The sequence below is a fragment of the Cimex lectularius genome, unplaced genomic scaffold, assembly GCF_000648675.2.
Source record: "Cimex lectularius strain Harlan isolate CLEC.00 unplaced genomic scaffold, Clec_2.1 scaffold20, whole genome shotgun sequence".
In the NCBI taxonomy this organism is placed as follows: domain Eukaryota; kingdom Metazoa; phylum Arthropoda; class Insecta; order Hemiptera; family Cimicidae; genus Cimex; species Cimex lectularius.
In genome coordinates, this window is record NW_019392641.1 from 5199 (window position 1) to 24262 (window position 19064).

General features: G+C 35.6%; 1 protein-coding gene across 7 annotated transcripts in view; it reads right to left on the reverse strand.

The window, feature by feature from the left end:
* Positions 1-526: 526 nt before the first annotated feature.
* LOC106669929 (zinc finger protein 1-like) overlaps positions 527-19064 on the reverse strand; it is a 565181-nt gene continuing 546643 nt past the window's right edge. For 4 of the 7 annotated variants that reach the window (XM_014399811.2, XM_014399813.1, XM_014399814.2 and 1 more), the window contains 4 exons: positions 4771-4911; positions 3274-4701; positions 3002-3170; positions 527-2179 (listed from right to left, as the gene is read on the reverse strand). In XM_014399811.2, the coding sequence (XP_014255297.1) occupies positions 1983-2179; positions 3002-3170; positions 3274-4701; positions 4771-4911 (1935 nt within the window). In that variant the 3' untranslated portion in view covers positions 527-1982. The remainder of the gene's footprint in view (positions 2180-3001; positions 3171-3273; positions 4702-4770; positions 4912-19064) is intronic. The other 3 variants (XM_024229161.1, XM_014399816.2, XM_014399815.2) reach the window with 3 other exon arrangements.

The window sequence follows — 19064 nt, forward strand, 5'->3', positions numbered from 1 at the left end:
ATATAGAAAGGAATTTACAATTTTTTTAATATAATTATTTTAAAAAAAATCACGCTGCAAAAAGTGCTTTGCGTTTAAATTAAAAATATATCTATAATAAAATAAAGTAAATAAAACAACTCTCCTAACAACAATGATTACCATTAATAACAGAAAATAGATATAAATCATATATCATCCTCATAAGATTTATATATATACCATTTCGTTGTTGTAAACCTATATTATATTTATAATATCGTTACATCCACATTCAGCAAGTAAATTAGGCATCACCTTATAGAATATAGATAATTCAACACATTGTAGAAATAATATATTTATGTTATTCTATCATAGTTCCAATTAAAAAAAGGAGGGAAGATAATATTTTAAATATATATTTATTTGTATTTATATATATATTTATTTTTGGGAAGCGCATTCAAACAATTGGCAATATCTTTCTTAGTTTTAACTTGGCACATTGAATTCACATAGGAGTGTAATGACTCCTTACATTTTTTTTAAATAAAATTTTAAAAACACATTAAATTACAAGTTATAATTTTTATTAATATAAGGAATGGAATAATTATCTTATTTACAAGTCACATTAGGAATATATTACTATTTACAAGTCACGATCTCACAGTGAAAAACTATTTTAGCTAAATGAAATGAACGCAAATGGGTTTTCTAATAAATGACGCTATCTTTTAAATATCCTTAAAAGTTTTTTTAAGTTAGACATAAAACTTATTGACAATAGTTTTTTTTTCTTTTTGGTATCGTTTGTAATATTGTTGTAAAATATAATTTGTAATTATTGTCATCATTATAAAACACAGTTGTTCACAATAATATATTTTTTTACATGCACCATTAACTACTTATATATATTTTTTTTTCAAAATGCTTTTTTTTTAATCTCTACATTAACTATAACCATATGGAATGGCTTCAAGTACTTAATTTTTAATTATCATTCAAATTATACATTTTTTATAAACAGTATTTTATACAGGGCAACGCTGGATAAAATATTAAGACATTTTAACATTCGATAATAAATAAAATCTGAATCAATAGAACCCATCAAAGTTAATTTTCATCAATGACTAGAAATATTAAACTTGGGGAACAAAATATATATAGTCTTTCATCAATAAATTTATAGATTACAGATATATTGTCTTAGCGGATTTACAATCGTAAATAATCATTTGACACTTGGAGAAAGGATTTTTTTTCACGTTAAAAAACAAATAAAAGTTTGAATTTTGAAGTCAAACGGTACTCAATTTACAAAAATGCTTAAATTGGGACAGAACATAGTAAAAATAAATATAATCAGTTTCTAGATTTATAAAGCTACAAACATACCAATTCGTTATGTACAGTTAGCTCTAGTTGAAGATTATATTAAAATTCACAACTCCTAAAGTAATCTGGATAAGACAGCTCTATGGAAGACTTTGATTACTTAGGAAAATAAGTTGTACATTTATTCAAAGTTTTACTTTTACACTTCAAATCAATACGAAAATGGGAAGGTCATTTATTAAAGTGTTTATACCCTGAGGTCAAATTTCGTCATATCCCAATTTTTAAGCATACAGTGACAACCTTTTTCTTTTTATTCCAAAATAAAAAATAATATATACGGTTCATACAGGTATCTGTATCGTAGCCAATCGAGCTGACAACTAATTTACAGGTACTGCAGTCATTGCACACAAAAATTAAAAAAAAAAATTAATGTCATTGCACATAATAGGTTACCCAGAAATATTGTAGGATTTTTCATATTAATAATCGTTACGTGTGTGAACAGTAGATATTTATAATGGAAGATCTGGAAAATGGATTCAAATTCTATGTGAATAACAACGAAATTAACACAGGTTGAATTTTTTCTCTTCTCGCCTCCAAGTAAATAACTAAAACCAGAGTCTTTGTGTTATTTTCTAGTGGGATTGCACAATATTATTACTGTCGATTTAAAACTCTCTGTACGGCTTGCAGTAAGAATATCGGTGATTCATATGCTGGCTGAAGGAACCAGAGTGTGAGAATCTCTTCAGGCATTTTATGCATTGAAATGGTTTTTCACCGCTATGGAGCCGCTTGTGCTCGGTGAGATGGTGCTTGTGCTTAAACGCCTTGGCACATTCATCACACTTGTGGGGCCTCTGTCCTACAAAAATCTTAAATTAATTCATGTACACAACTTCAAATTTTAAATATTTATAATTACACTTTTTTATTTAATCAGAGATAAACAATCTTAGCTCAGAGAAAAAATCTAACAATTCAATTGATTTTTAAAAACAATCTAGCTGAAAGAAATTTTGTAAAAGACTGTCCATTCATGGAGTTTAAATCTATACAAAAATCTATCACATACAATTTATTTTATATTGTCAAGTGTTTTTATCTGATTTGTGTGAATATGTATGTAATGTAAACATGTCTTGTGTAGATTCGTGTCGTGTCATGTTTTGTCTCAAAAGTAAAAAAAAAGAACAACAACAAAAATCAAAAGAACCAAAATATTTATGTGAAAAACAAAACATGCAAACAAAAATGCTTTGACTTCCAGTTTAAGTAAATATGCATTCCTTCCAACAACTCTCATTTCAAGACAGTAATTTTAAATTAAATTACAAATCTGAGAAATACTAAAACAAGTGTTACAGTGAGGTAAAGAGTACACAAACATAAGAAAAAACTTCCTGGCTTAATAATAAAAAATAAATATTTCTTACAGTTTTTGCTGTTATCAACACATAAGTTATTAATTTTTTATATATATTTATCTTATTCAAAACAAAAACATAATAGTTTGTTTGATTTATTTTCAAAATTGATAATATTTTGAAACTGTACTGTATGTCGATTGGAAGTAAAACAGAGAAAATAAACCAAAGAAAACATGAAAAGTATGACAGTTCGTTTTGGAAATAAAAACAAAAGGAAAAAATAAAAAAACTTTGTGGTGTGTGGTTGTACCCGGTACCTGAGTGTTCGTACTTGTGGCGTGCGAGAGATGAGTGTTTTGCGAATGTCTTGTCACACTGGTCGCAGCAGAACTGACCATTTGCCTCAGATTCGCTTTTCAATCTCTTCCCCAAGGTTCTGCGGCAGCCATCTCCTACCCACGAGCTTTCACTGCCTTCATACTCCTCCTGTAAACAAGGTAAAACTGATTGAATAGGAAGGAAACGCACTTAATAATATAGTTAAATTTTTCTTGAATGCAATTGTTAGTGACAAAATGTTAAAACTCACCTGCTTCCAATTTCTTTTAAGGGCAGGGCTTAATGGTGCTCCATTCAACATGCTGATGTAGCGGACAGGTGATGCAGGTGCTACATTTTCCTCTTGTGAATAGTATGGCACCCCATTGGACTGAGTCAGAATTCTCGCCAATCTTGAGTCCATCAAAGGTCTCCTTGAGAGGTTGACAGCTCCATCTTCAGAATCTGAACGTGGTGGTGAACTTGACGGTGAATACGCAGGAGCGGGCTTTTTTGTAGAGAGATCAAGGGGTTGCTCAGAGGCGCCAAGGGGTGAGGAACCAGGGAAGGTGCTGGAGAAGACTGGGGCGTATGGGACGTGCACCAATCTTCCTTCTCTCCTGTCCCTCGCGCGGTTGTTCTGGAACCAAACTTGGACCACCCTCACTGGAAAGCCGACGCGCTCGGCGATTCTGGCTAGTTCTTCCCGTTTCGGCCGGGGGTTGATGGAGTAGTGACTTTTTAAGATCATGAGCTGTTCCTCGGCGATTTGAGACCGTACACGCGCCTTTCTACCATCCTGGTCTACTTCGATTTCTTCGTCCGTGAACATGTTAGACCCTCTCGTCTCGTCCTCACTAGTGCTGCATATGTTTCCGTTGGTGTCTTCCTGCTTGACGCTGATGACGTCTTCAAGCTTCGCAGCGAGCCCTTCGCTCTTTTCATCGGAGCACAGGTACCGCTCGTGCTGATGAAGGTCGATTCTGGAAACGAAGGACTTGTTGCAGAAACGACAGTTCAAATTGTCCGTGTCGTCTACGGGAGGAGACGGAGCACCGCTCGCGACGCTCGGGCAGCCGGAGCTGCAAGAGTTCGAGGACAGTTTTTGCATATTAGCTGCAAAAAGCTGCTTGGTGACGGTGGCGTTCACAGTTTCCAGAATTCTTTTGACAGCTTCCAAATCGCCGCTGTTATTGCCGGGGCCGGGAGAGCTCTCGTTTCTTTTCACTTCCTCTTCAACTTCCTGTTTGACGACGACTTTATTGTTTTTCGCATCTTCCTCCACTTCTTTCTTCACTTCTCTGTTCAACGGGTGGAACTGTTCTAATAGGTGACTTAGCGAATTGGGAATGTAAGGCGAGGATTGGGCCATAAAATTGGGATTTAAATAAAACGGCACACTCCCAGGGCCGGGAGGGGTGAAGTTGGATAGAAACGCTGACGTATCGTACTTGGGCAGAATCGGAGGGAAATTGTTATTGTTATTCGTACGCTGTGGCTTAATGGTTTGACCTCTAAACTGCTGGTTCTGTTTCATGTCCACAGCTCTTGGGCTGGCTTGACGTTGAGAAACCTTCAGGTTCATAACCAGACATTTCTTCGAAGTCATGTGGCTGGAATACGAGCCGGAATGTGAAAATCTTTTACCGCAATTTCCGCATTCGAACGGTTTCTCCCCGCTGTGTATTCTTATGTGTTCCTGGAAAAGACAATAAATAAATTAGATATCTCAGGTACTCATCGAAAGTTTTCAAATAGATCGTATTACCTTCAAATGGTGTTTGAACTTAAATGCTTTATCACATTCGGGGCACTTGAACTTTCGAAGGACTGCGCTTTCGTCGTGGCTGATCATATGCCTCTGCAGTCTGTAGACGTTGGCGAATGTTTTATTGCAGACCTTACAAGACTGAAATAAAAATTTTAAAAAAAAATTATTAACTATTTGAACTAATACTCAATATAGAAAGCCAATTTGTAGTCTTATACAATTATGAAATTTCTTTTTACAAATTCCAATTAAAATATCGGACATAACTATGAAATAAATTTCGTTAGAAATTAAACCATATAATTTATATTATTGACGAATAATTATTGACCCCAATGAAAAATGTGTAGTATTTTGTGACCTTTAATTAATTAGAGATCGTGAGATGCGGTCTGGTGTGTCGTAGCTTTTACAATAACATTTTCTTTATCGTGCCAACGTTTCGATCTTTAAATTCACCATTATTCGTGAACCAATTAATATCATTCAATTAATTAAGGTTTTTTTTAGTTGAGGTAAAAAAAGTCAGTGTCACGAGCAGGATTCTTCTTCGATCCACTCGGGCACTAACTTCCCATCTCAACCCCACCTTTTGAATTTTCCCTCCTTTTTGCCATTTTTCAAAGTCACGTTAGCTCAAGTGGTAGAGTAGCGGCGTATCAAGCCGAAGGTCGTGGGTTCGAATCCCGCTCGTGACACTGACCTTTTTTTCTCAACTAAAAAAAACCTTAATTAATTGAAGTTTCGATCTTTATTGAGACCATATTCAGGGCCTTGTTTTGCCTGGAGTTCAACAAAATCTGAATCAATCAGAGAATCTTTTTGTTGTAATGCAGGCAAAACTAGACCCTAAAGATGATCCCAATAAAAAGGTCGAAATATTGGCACGATAAAGAAAACTTTTTTCTAAGCCTACCTAGTCCTGCCATAAGTTCTGTTACAAGAAAAAAGGGCCATTAGGGAATAGAGAAACTTGATAATTTGAAAAAGAAATTTATTTTTAAAAATCCAATATTTTTTAAGATTGAAATAAAATAATATTCCTCGAAATGACCAGCTTTTTAAACAAGCTTTTAGCCTTCGGGGCCAATCATCTATGGCAATACGCAACACGTCTTGAGGAAATTTCTCAACTGCTTTTAGCAGTGCGGACTTGAGGCTCTCTAAATTGGTGTGTTTCCTGTGGCACGCCATAAGCTCAAGATGGGACCACACCTTGTAGTCCAGAGGATTCAAATGTGGGCTTCCCGAGGGCCAATCTGAAGCCTTAATGAATTCCGGAACGTTCTCCTCCAGCCACTGCTGAGTTGTTCGGGCCTTGTGCGCAGGAGCTGAGTCCTGTTGGAAGACCCAATGAGTTCCGGAAAAAAGAGTAGTACTAAAGGGCTTTACTACTTTCTCAAGGATGTCTTCTTGGTAATTTTTCGCCCTTGTTTTGACTCCTTGCTCACAAAAATGGAGTTTTGTGATGCCATCGTAGCAAACTCCCCTCCACACCAAGTGGGGATTTGAATCCTCTGGACTACAAGGTGTGGTCCCATCTTGAGCTTATGGCTTGCCACAGGAAACACGCCAATTTAGAGAGCCTCAAGTCCGCTCTGCTAAAAGCAGTTGAGAAATTTCCTCAAGACGTGTTGCGTACTGCCATAGATGATTGGCCCCGAAGACTAAAAGCTTGTGTGAAGGCAAAAGGTGGTCATTTCGAGTAATATTATTTTATTTCAATCTTAAAAAATATTAGATTTTTAAAAATAAATTTCTTTTTCAAATTATCAAGTTACTCTATTTCCTAATGGCCCTTTTTCTTGTAACAGAACTTATGGCAGGGCTATGTATTTGAATATATATAAATAATTTTTTTTACGAGGGTTCGCATCAGCAGAGGTCAAATCAACCCCCGGGGGTGCCGGTGTTTTTGAAAAAGCCAATTTGTAAGTATGTCGAGTTGGCTCGAATGCAGGGCCGCTGGATTCGAACCCGGGACCTTTACCTTTTTACAGTAATGAGCGCCTTGTCAACCCCTAAACCGTTCCGGCCACCGACGCACCCTTGTTTTCGATATTAAATATTTTTATTTGTAATCAATTGGAAAGTATGCTAATGTAAAACATTCGGACAAATTGTCTGATGAAAACGTAGCATGTAAAACAGAACGTACGTAAACATTCGGAAACGTAGAAGATAAACTTTCAAAATTTTGTTTAAGCTGTTTTAAGGGGGAAAAAAGGATCATTTCCTAACTGCGGACCTATATGTCAGGGGGTTAGATAAATATTGATTAGTAAGTTAAGATGGGCGAATTCTGTACTGTACGATCCAGAGGCGACAAGATTCAGAAAACAGTATTTTAGATTAAAAAATGAAATCAAATCGATTGATTGCAATCAAATAAGAATACGTAGGTAATGATTTATGTAATTTTCCCCGTTATCCGCTGCCCCAGTTGGGTTAAGAAGTAATTTCCTTCTCATTCCGATATTTTTAGTTAACAAATGTGTTTCGTTTCCAAACAGTCGAGATGAAATGTATACGCTATCTGAGAGCCGGTGTATTTTTAACCTGCAAGAACCATAGGTACACAAGGCGTTACCGCCATGTATAATTGATAGGATTCCCTGGACACACTTTCAAAGGGGCATTCGTCAAGAGCGATGGGAGGAATTATGGCAGGAAAAAGAGGTCGCCGGTTTTGTATTGTTTGGTAAACATCCTGAGTAGGGTATTCCGTTGTAAACAAGATGCCATCACGTTGGATACATCCACCTGCCGCCTCTCCCGATAAATCTCCATCGCACGTAGAATTATTTCGGTACGTCTGCGCTAAAAGTGCGCAATAATTCTCGACTTCAATTGAGCCGAGTGCGTGCGATCCCCAGGTGCAGGGGTCCCCATCACCTGATGGCGGTCGTGAAATTTTAACGATCTTTTATCACATACGCGACTTATCACACCTGTGTTAAATTTATGCCTTTATCAAAAAGAAATAAGAAAAAGGAAATATGACTTAAGTAGATCGAAGCTCCTTGAGTGTGATACTTGAGTGAAGTGTGTATACACTCGCCTTCCTCTACATGTGTTTAAGTGTTTCACATTACGTCACCGAGTCACATGTTCAACAACACCTTACCGTCGACATTTAAAATAGAGACGAGAGTAAACGCGTAAAATTAAATCCTAGACTAAAGAATCGTAATTTATAAAAGTTCAAACTTCGTAATTTATCGAACGTTACCAATTTATTCGTTTTCCCCGAAAATCCTACGATACTTAAAATTGGACTGTTGAATCTGCACATCGAGAAAGAAACGACGTACCAATTTCCATATTGCATTAGATCACAGGTTAAAACTGCATGAATTCCAGTTATTCATGCCAATCCATCCATCATAAATCTTATCACGGTATCTGCTTTATTGTTCCTAGTAAAACAAATCAATCTATAAGGAGCAAACCTTGATCGATCCCAACAAAATGTGCCATTCGTAATGAATAAATTGTTATTAGCAATTGCATTCTTCGATTGAAACATCACAAAATGACAACGACTCGACCAAGTCAAAATGAATAATTGGAGATTACATTTTTTCCTTTGACATTTACTCAAGATGATGTGAACTTAAAGAGTTTGCAAAGGCAACATGTAGGTTGGTGATGATGATAATGAAAATGATCGTAAACTTAACTATAGGCCCATCATTCCGCAGACCCAATGGAGTCTGACTTAATAGATAAATTTATTACATTACACATACATTTAATACATTTTCCATGTGAAAAAAATATTGTACAAAAAAATCATAGATAGTTATCCGATCACAAAAAACAAATAATAACCAACAGACTACTGAAGATTGCGAGAGGTCAAACCGCGGCTAACAGACCAAAAAAAGTTAAATATGCAGACAAAAATGATCAGAAATGACTAAACTACTGGATCATCACCACGCATACTCCATGGAGCTGATTCAGTACATAAATATTTATTACATTATAATAATGCCTCCATGTGAAAAAAAATATTGTACAAAAAAAAATCATAGATAGTTATCCTAAAACAAAAAATAAACAATAAAGAACAGACCACTGAAGATGGCGAGTGGTCAAAACGCGACAAACAGACCAAAAAAGTTAAATATGCAGACAAAAATGATCAGAAATGACTAAACTACTGGTTCATCACCACGCATACTCCAAGGAGCTGATTTAATATATAAATATTTATTACATTATAATAATGTCTCCATGTGAAAAAAAATATTGTATAAAAAAAACGTAGATAGTTATCCGATAACAAAAAACAAATAATAACCAACAGACTACTGAAGATGGCGAGAGGTCAAAACGCGGCTAATAGACCCAAAAAGCTAAATAGGCAGACAAATACGATCAAAACGACTAAACTTTTCATCACCAAGCTCCAAGGCTTCATTTAAAAGAAGAAAATTACAATATAATAATGGGGAAAAAATAATGTAAAATGCCATTCAATTAAGTAAGGTTTTTAGTTGAGATAAAAAAGTCAGTGTCCATTCAATTCAGTGTACAACTTGAAGTCACGATAGCTCAGGTGATAGAGTAGCGGCGTATCAAGCCGAAGGTCGTGGGTGCGAATCCCGCTCGTGACGCTGACTTTTTTATTTCAACTAAAAACCTTAATTAATTGAATGATATTAATTGGTCAAGCGGACCACGAAAACTAGTGAATGTAAAAAAATACATTTAGATTAATACAAAGAAAACTAGCTAAAACCAATAGATCCACAGCTGAAGATAGATGGCGAGAGGTCAAAACGACAAAAAAAGTTAAATAGTCAGACAAAACTGATCAGAAATCCTATGTAGCAATTGGGAAAAAATATAGTACAAAAAATTCATTAAGATAGTTATCCAGAACAAAAAAGCAAGTAAAAATAACCAACAGACCCACAACTGAAGATGGTGAAAGGCCAAAACACACTAACAGACCATAAGGGCTAAATAGACAGAAAAAAATGAACGGATGAACTGCATGTTCATCATCACGCAGACCCCCCCAGGCTTCTGATTTAAGAGATGAATATTACAATATAATAATGCTTCCATGGGGAAAAAATAGTTTAAAAAATACATTTAGATAGTTATCTTAATACAAAGGAAACTAGTAAAAACGATTAATCGGAAATCGTGAGATGCGCTCTGGTTTGATGTAGGTTTCAGAAAAACAATTTTTTTATCGTGCCAACGTTTCGATCTTTATTGAGATCATCTTCAGGGCCTGGGATTTTCAAACATGGTTTAAATTTAACAAATACATGTAGGATGTGTAAAAAGGTGAATTTATACAATGCAAAAAAAATATTTTTTATATTCAATCAAAGTATTTCTACTCACTCAAAGTATTTGTTTTCTGCGTATTTGATTGAATATAAAAAAATTTTTTTTGCATTGTATAAATTCGTATTTGTTAAATTTAAACAATGTTTGTAAATCCCAGGCCCTAAAGATGATCTCAATAAAGATCGAAACGTGGCACGATAAAGAATATGTTTTTCTGAAACCTACATCACACCAGAGCGCATCTCACGATTTCTGAATAATCATCGACTAACGATCACTAATCACCACACACTAGCAAAAACTAACACACAGCAGAAGATGATGGGAAGCCAAAACGCGACTAAAAGACCTTCGAGATAGGCAGACAAAAATAATCAGAAACGATTAAACTACAAATTACCTGGCTCTGATTCATCTTAGAGCTAAAGTAACCGAAAATTGGACAAAATGCGCACACAGGCGCGAAAAAATCTACAACGAACATTTTGTAGGCATAAAATTTGAAATATAAAAACATAATAGTTTCAAAACATAAAATGAAACGACCTGGCCTGACAGAAAAGCTCAGAATTGTAAAATAATACTTCAAAGGGACCGCGATAAGCAGGAATTAGTTCTTCAAAGAACACCGACCGAACCCGACTCTCTTCTCACCTTTTACGATGGGGTAGGAGACATGCAAAAACGTATTAATTTTGAATGAAGTTGAATCAATTCTATGATCGACAAAAAGAAGAGTACAAAGGGCAAATTAAATGCCCCCGGTGCCGCTAACTACCAGGAAACTGTTCAACCGATAGTTTCGCAATAAAATACCCATTAGCTTCACTAGGATGCACTAAATCATCATATCAAGGAGGTTGGTTTTATTGAGGAGCTTTTTAATTAGTCTGGACTGAAGAAGGGAATTGCGTCACTCAATAAATGGCGCATAGACGCCGTTCGTTTCATCACTCGACGAATTGATACAACGAGCTTAAATAGTAGCCTGTGGGACTGGGTACAGCTGTCATCCGTGGGATAAATATCGTCGTCGGGTAATTTTGATTTTAAACTTCAGCTATGATTGTAAATATAAACAGATATAACAACACAATGTCCAGAATTAATGTCCTATGTCATGTGTTTAGATACAAGGAAAAAGATAGACATAAAGAAGGAAAAAGGTGGGAGAGAGAGAAAGAGAGGCAAAGACGGATTGAGTTTAGTGTTTTAAAATTGTTTTTTTTTTTTTTTTTTGATGGAACAATAAATTTGAATAAAAAATTAACTAAATTTTTTTCCAAAAACTATGGTTTTAAGTCGAGAAGATCTCACCTGGACAGATGCTCTGGACGACGACGGATCCGCTACAAAACCCAAGACATGGGTTTGCCGCGCTCTACCATCCGCGATGGTCTATCGTGAAGGTCTATAGATGATCATTTTATTACGGCTTCCGTGACAGGAAGTCAAAAGTGTAAGGGTGTCATTAGTAGGCTCTAGCCTGAATCAGGTTCTCTACTGCTAGATTAGTATCTTAATCTTCGGAAGACGACTACTCCCAAATCAGCATCTCACTTCGACAGTTGAACAATGGGGGGCTGTTGTTTCCTTCACAGATAGGTGCCGGTTTGTGCCAACCAGATGACCGGAATAGTGTGTAGAGAACGTTAGATATGCGTGAGGAAAAGGTAGTCAGTTATGGTATGGGGTGGACTCAACGTGCGTGCCCGTACCGGACTGATTAACATACAGAATGGATCTTCGGCTGCACCAAGGTTCTTCACGAACTTCGTTCGATTTATTGAGGACGAATTCGTGTTAATGCTTGACCATATGTAGCTCGAGTTGTCAAACTACTTGGAGAAAGTAGGGATTACCACAACGATTGCCCAGCACGTTCTCCTGACGTGAATCCCACTTATGGGACATGATAAAGGTGCGTTTTAGACATCGTTCGCCACCTACAATAAACCGATCACTTATTTACTCGACGCCTAGGACACTAATGCTCTCCGTGATGCCACATGCGGAAATTCGCGTAATTAAGAGCAAAACTTGGTAGGATAGATGTATTAGTCAGGATGTGTATTGTACTACGCTCTTTAAGAGCTATTGTATCCCCCGTTTTGTACTTAAAGCACACCTGTAAGGCCTAGTTCATCGGAACATGATTAGAAGGTCCGGTTTCAATGGTTGAAGCTCTTCTAAGGTTAGGTTATATGTCCCAAAACCTCCTGCGAACAGGTTTTTTTTAGTACGTGTGTTGTTGGCGTCTCTGCTTCTTTGCAGAATCTGCACGTGCCGTGTTGGGTCGTGCCAATCCACTTCGGATGTCCAATTAGTTTGCAGTGTCCTGTTAGGATTCGCAGTTTTTTCCTGCTTCCTTTAATACATTCTGTTACCTCTTTCCTTCTGTTTGTTAGGAGGCTCTTGGATTGTATGTGCTCAATGAGAGAGTTTTCATTTTCCTTTTATCCTTCTGTCTAAGATCCTCATTGATAGCGTGAATTACTATGCTACAGATGGGCTCGGATCCTATCAGCAGTATAGTCTCTTCTGGCAAGGGCATCCACTTTCTCTTTGCCTTCTACTTCCACATGTCCCAACATTGTGTTGGGCTGACTTCGTTTTGCATTCCTAATATGTTTAGTTTGGTTTTGCAATTCAACACCGTCGTTGATCTAACGGTGTTCGATCAAAGCGCATTGATGGCTGCTTGGCTATCTGTGATGATAGATTCTTTTGTACCCTTTTTTCAGTTTGAATTGGGTACATCTTTCGATTGCATTGATCAGCATGGACATTTCCCAAAAGGTGTGAGTATATTGGTTCCAGGACCGAACTAGGTAATAAATTATTAATTAAGCTTTAATCTATCACTGAATGATTTGCCAGTTTTGGTGGATTTTCTTTCAAACTATTATAATTAAGTGTTGTCATTTATTAAATTCACTAGTTTTCGTGGTACGCTTGATTAATTAACATCTTTCAATTAATTAAGGTTTTTAGTTGAGATAAAAAAGTTGAAAAATGGACACAACTGCCCATCTCAACCTACCTTTTGAATTTCCCTCCTTTTTTGCCATTTTTCAAATGTCGTGTAATCAGGATTTGATTCTCGGCGACAAATGAAATGGTACAGGAGATCTTTAGTGTTGGGGACCGCGGTAGCCGAGTGGTTAGCGTGAGAGCCTCTCGGTTCATAAACGCCGCGGTCGTGGGTTCGATTCCCACCGTCGCCTCTGGCCCTTTTTTAACGAACCCCCCCCCCAATATGAACCACATATAAGAATTCGTCACCATGGTTAATATGCATAGATCATAAGGCAAAAAAAAAATCTTTAATGAAGATATACTTCATTTTACTTATTAAATTCATTATAATTCGTGGACCATTATATTTGAAAAAATGGCAAAAAGGAGGGAAAATTCAAAAGGTGGGGTTGAGATGGGAAATTAGTGTCGGAGGGATCGAGGTCACGATAGCTCAAGTGGTAGAGCGGCGGCGAATCAAGCCGAAGGTCGTGGGTTCGAATCCCGCTCGTGACGCTGACTTTTTTTATCTCAACTAAAAACCTTAATTAATTGAAAGTTGTCATTTATATAGAATAAAGATACACGTAGTTTGAAATAAACTAGAAAATATATGTCCAGGTTTTTGTATTTGAGTGTAAAGAAGGGAAATCATCCTGGCCCGCCATATTATCACGGTTTTCTTCAGTAGGAAAATAATCTCATTTCTCTGCTTTCCGACTCGACCATTAAACACAATTTTGCAATTTTAGCATGACATATGTACAAGTCAGGATCGGCGAGGGAGGACGGATGACGATTATAAAGAAGCACGTGTGCCTACGATTTAAAATGTGTTCCAATTTGTGCATTCGAGTCATTTGTGTTTTAAATCTAATCGAGATTGCCAAGGAAATGTCGAGACAGTTGTGAAATGTGTCACTTATTAATAAATCATAAATGTTTTTAAAGCGATTTGTTTTTGTCGAGGGACAGGCGGATTATCTTGGAGGATTTTCATTTTGAAAAATAAGAAAACAACCAAGTTTCCCTGTATTTCCGATTTAACAGAATCGTGAAAGATCGCGGCAGCCAGATTTTTTTTATAGAGGGAGAAAAAAATAAAACCAAATTATCCGGTCAGTTGGTTTTGTTTATGTCCGGCAGTAAAACCCAGACGTATAGTAGACAGGTGGGACCGCGTAAATTAATCCAGGAGGTGGAAAAAGCATCGTTTGATCTAAAAATATTGCCGACAAGGTACGTTACAAATGTCCACTGCCAGTCAACCAGATCTAGGAATAGAAAACTCATTACCTACGCCGCCCGTTCGCGAACTTGTTAGCTCTTCCTATTAATTATTTAGAAACCCGCCGGTCGGACAGTTCAATTTCGGCTTAGAGATGGATTAGCGATATTAACGGCTTGTTAGGGACGGAACGGGACGGGGCGGACCCCCTCAAAGGCCCCCTACAAAAACTGACGGCCTTATCTCGCCACTGGGGAGGGAGTGCCAAGGTGTGGCTCTCTCATTAGCCCGCCCCGAAATGGAACCCTTGACACACACCAAAGCAGAGCCATGTTTTTTCATATGCCGACAACAAGGGGACTGAAAGATCAAAATTTGTACAAAAAGATCGACCTTTATGAAGACTCAGTCTATGAGAAACCTGTTCTTATTATTAGGAGATCGGGCTCAAAGGTATCACAGAAGATGTCGAGATCCCGTAAACGACCTATAAAATGATAGGAAATGACCAACCGAATACATCCGGTAAAATAAGCAAAAATAATCAAACGTAGATGGTATATCATCAATATAATACTGTTTAAACATTTTTTTCTCGAGAATATTTATCTTCATCCTAAATAGCAAGCCCTTAGACTTAAAACTTAGAAATTTACAAATTTTTTCGCTTAGACGGTAATTTTTGCATACATCTTTACAGTTTATTCATCTTTGTCGAAATTATTAACTTCAACGTGTAGAAATGTGTGGTACTTTAACAATAATCCGAAATTAGTATCAACATGTTTTTAGACTGAAGGGATCAAAATTTTCAACACTGAGACTTTTTGTTGACATGGAACTTGCTGTCAGGTTTTTAATTATTTAAAATATTGTTGATATAAATAAGCTTGATTTTAGAAGTTTGAAAAATGATACAAAATCTATGGATGAGAGTGCCAGCCCTGAAGATGATCTCAATAAAGATCGAAACGTTGGCACGATAAAGAAAATGATTTTCTGAAACCTACGTCACACCAGACCGCATCGCACGATTTCTGAATATTTTTTAAATATACCACACAGCTAACATTAAGCTTAATTGCTCAAAATTTTTAAGACAAGCTGGAATTCGTCGAATCATTGACAAACGGTCACTAATGACCACACATTAAAAAACATTATTAAGCTACGAATTATTATCACAAAAAGTCAATTTTGTTTCATTTATTTCTGGCAGACTCAAGAGAAAACCGCTATAAATCAGAAAGAAATATTAAAAATTTTAGTCTTTGCCGGACTTATATCTTGGACTTAAGACTTAGAAATCTACAAATTTTTCCGCTTTCACGGTAATTTTTGCATATATCTTTACAGTTTATTCATCTTTGTCGAAATGATTAACTTTAACAATATTCTGAAATTATTGCCAACATTGAACGGAACAAAATTTTCCACACAGACGTTTTGTTGATATGGAAACTTGCTGTCAGGTTTTTAATTACTGAAAATATTGTTGATATAAATAAGCTTGATTTTACAAGTTTGAAAAATGATACAAAATCTATGGATTATTACAAAAAAGTCCGTTTTGAGATAGAAGAGCAAGACTCAACCTCAGAAGAATTATTAAGACGGTAAATCCATTTTGTTTTGTTGTTCATTTATTTACGACTGACTCAAGAACAAAACGCACAGACTCAACCACAAAAGGCGTCTGTTTTTTTCCGAAACTTAGCAGACCTATGTTCAATTCTAAACTTTAAAATAAAATTCCTTAAGAGAAAAAAGTTTTAATTCCAGCTTGTCTTAGAAATTTTATGAAAGTATGCTTAAGTATGCGTTATATATTGAAAAATATTAGTGAGTAAAATGAATTATTAATATAAAAAGTCAATTTTGTCTCATTTATTTCTGACAGACTCAGGAGAAAACCGCTATAAATCCGAGAGAAATATTCAAAATTTTAGCCTCTGACGGTTATTTTTGCATATATCTTTACAGTTTATTCATCGAAATTATTAACTAACCATAATCTCAAATTATTATCATCATGTTTTAGGCAGAAGGGTTTTCAACACTGAGACTTTTGTCGATATGGATCTTGCTGTCAGGTTTTAACTACTGAAAATATAGTTGATATAAATAAGCTTGATTTTAGAAGTTTGAAAAATGATAAAAAATCTATGGATTATTACAAAAAAGTAAAATTTGAGATAGAAGAACAAGACTCATACGCAGAAAGCTGACTGAGTTCTTGCGAAACTTCTAAACTTAAAAAAATTAATTATTTTGCCTCCCTTATAAATTGTGTGGAAATAAGGTTATTAGCTGTGTTAATTATTAAGACGGAAAGTCCGTTTTGTTTCATTTATTTACGACTGACTCAAGAACAAAACGCACAGACTCAACCGCAGAAGGCGTCTCAGCTTTTTCCCGAACCTTAGCAGACTTCTAAACTTAAAAATAAAGTTGTTTAAGAGAAAAAAGTTTTAATTCCAGCTTCTCTTAGAAATTTTGTGAAAATGAGCAAAATGTTAGCTGTGTGGCATATTTAACAAATATTATTAATCTTTGAATTATTAACACAAAAAGGCAATTTTGTTTTATTTATTTCTGACTCAAAACGATATTGATCCGAGAGAAATGTACAAAATTTTGGTCTCTGACAGACTATCTTTTTTTTTAATTTTTTTTATTCATATTTACTGAAGGGAACGAAATTTTCGACATTTAGACTTTTTGTTGAAATGAATTTTACTGTCATTTTGCATTGTATAAATTCACTTTTTTCCACATCCTACATGTATTTGTTAAATTTAAACAATGTTTGTAAATCCAAGGCCCTGAAGATGATCTCAATAAAGATCGAAACGTTGGCGCGATAAAGAAAATGTTTTACCGAAACCTACATCACACCAGTCCGCATCTCACGATTTCTGAATAATTATCGATTAACGGTCATTAACCACCACACATTACTGTCAGGTTTGTAATTCTTTAAAATATTGTTGATAAAATAAGCTCGATTGTGGAAGTTTGATATGTATACAAATGATGTAAAATCTATGGATTTTTACAAAAAAAGTCAGTTTTGAGATAGAAGAGCAAAACTGGCAGATTCAGTCGCAGAAGGCAACTGAGTTTTCTGCGAAACTTGGCAGACCTACCTATCGGTACTTCTTAAATTTAAACTTAAAAAATAAATAAATAAAAATAAAAAAAGTTCTAATTTCGGCCTCCATTAGAACTTGTGTGAAAATGAGCTTAATGTTAGCTGTCTGGCTATATAAAAAATATTAACAAACTATGAATTAACCCAAAAAGACAATTTTGTTTAATTTATTTCAGACAAATTCAAGAGCAAAACGCACAGGCGCAACCGCAGAAAGCGTCCTAACTTTTCTCCGAAAATTTTGAAATTACCTTATACTTCTAAACTTTTACAAAAAATTGTTTTATTTATATAAGAACGTTTTAATTCGTATAAAAATAAGCTAAATGTAAACTGCGTGATATATTTACAAAAATATTAGAATCAATGATTATTAAGACTAAAAGTCCATTTGGTTTAATTTATTTCTGACAGACTCCGCTGCAGAAGGCGTCTCAGCTTTTTTTTTAAAGCAACTTAGCAGACTTCACACTTCTAAACTTTAAAATAAAGTTGTTTAATTGAAGAAAGTTCTAATTCCAGCCTTCCTTAGAAATTGTGTGGAAATGAGCTTAATGTAAACTATGTGATATATTTAAAAAAATTAGTAATCTATTAATTATAATAATAAAAATTTAATTTTGTTTCATTTATTTATGACAGACTCAACCGCAGAAGGCGTTTCAGGTATTTTTTATTTTTAAAGCAACTTAACAGACTATGCACACTTCTAAACTTTAAAATTATGTTGTTTATGAGAAAAAATCCCTTAGAAATTTTGTGAAAATAAACTGATATATTTAAAAACTATTAGAAATCTAAGAATTATTGACACAAAATGTCAATTTAATTTAATTTATTTCAGTCTCAAGAGCAAACCGCACAGGTTATTATTTTTTTAAATACTTTTTTTTGTAAAGTATTGTACGCTATGTTTTAAACGTTGGGCTCGAACAGGCGAATGAGAGGTTTTCAGGGTGGCTCCCAGGAGTCGCGAGTTATTGGGTTGTTGAACTTGAGAGGCTTCGAGAATGACTGTATTAATTAGGTGAGCAATCAGTCGAGGGTGGACAATAAAATAATCAAGTGGTATGCGTTTGATAACTGGGCGGGTTCTGGTTAGTTTATCTAGGAGAAGGAGTGCCTGGGAATTAGGTGGCCATCTGCACATCTGTGGGAACTAGACGGGCAAAAAGTGCATCCACCACTTGTTCACTCAGACTTCATCTACACGTGGAGGGCCACCTTGACGACACGTCGTTTTTTTAATTTCTTTTAAGTCGGAACAATGCGCGTTCAGGCCTGTTCCACCCTTTCTCGGAGAGGATTCTCGTTTTTGTCAGTTGTCTCCGTTTTAAAAAGATAGATATGACCTTTTTCTTGGGTTAACCGGGACAAAAATAAAACGGGGGATTGTACAGTATCACCAGTTCATCCTGTCAAAGCTTTATGTTTATCTATAGGCCTTGACAGACTTTTTGAAAATAATAATCTCGGGTAAAAACAAATAAAAGTGTTGTGATCTTTCTACGGTACCACCAAGGGTCTTAGGATTAACTTCGATAAAAACCCTACACAGAGAGCTTTTAATTTTGT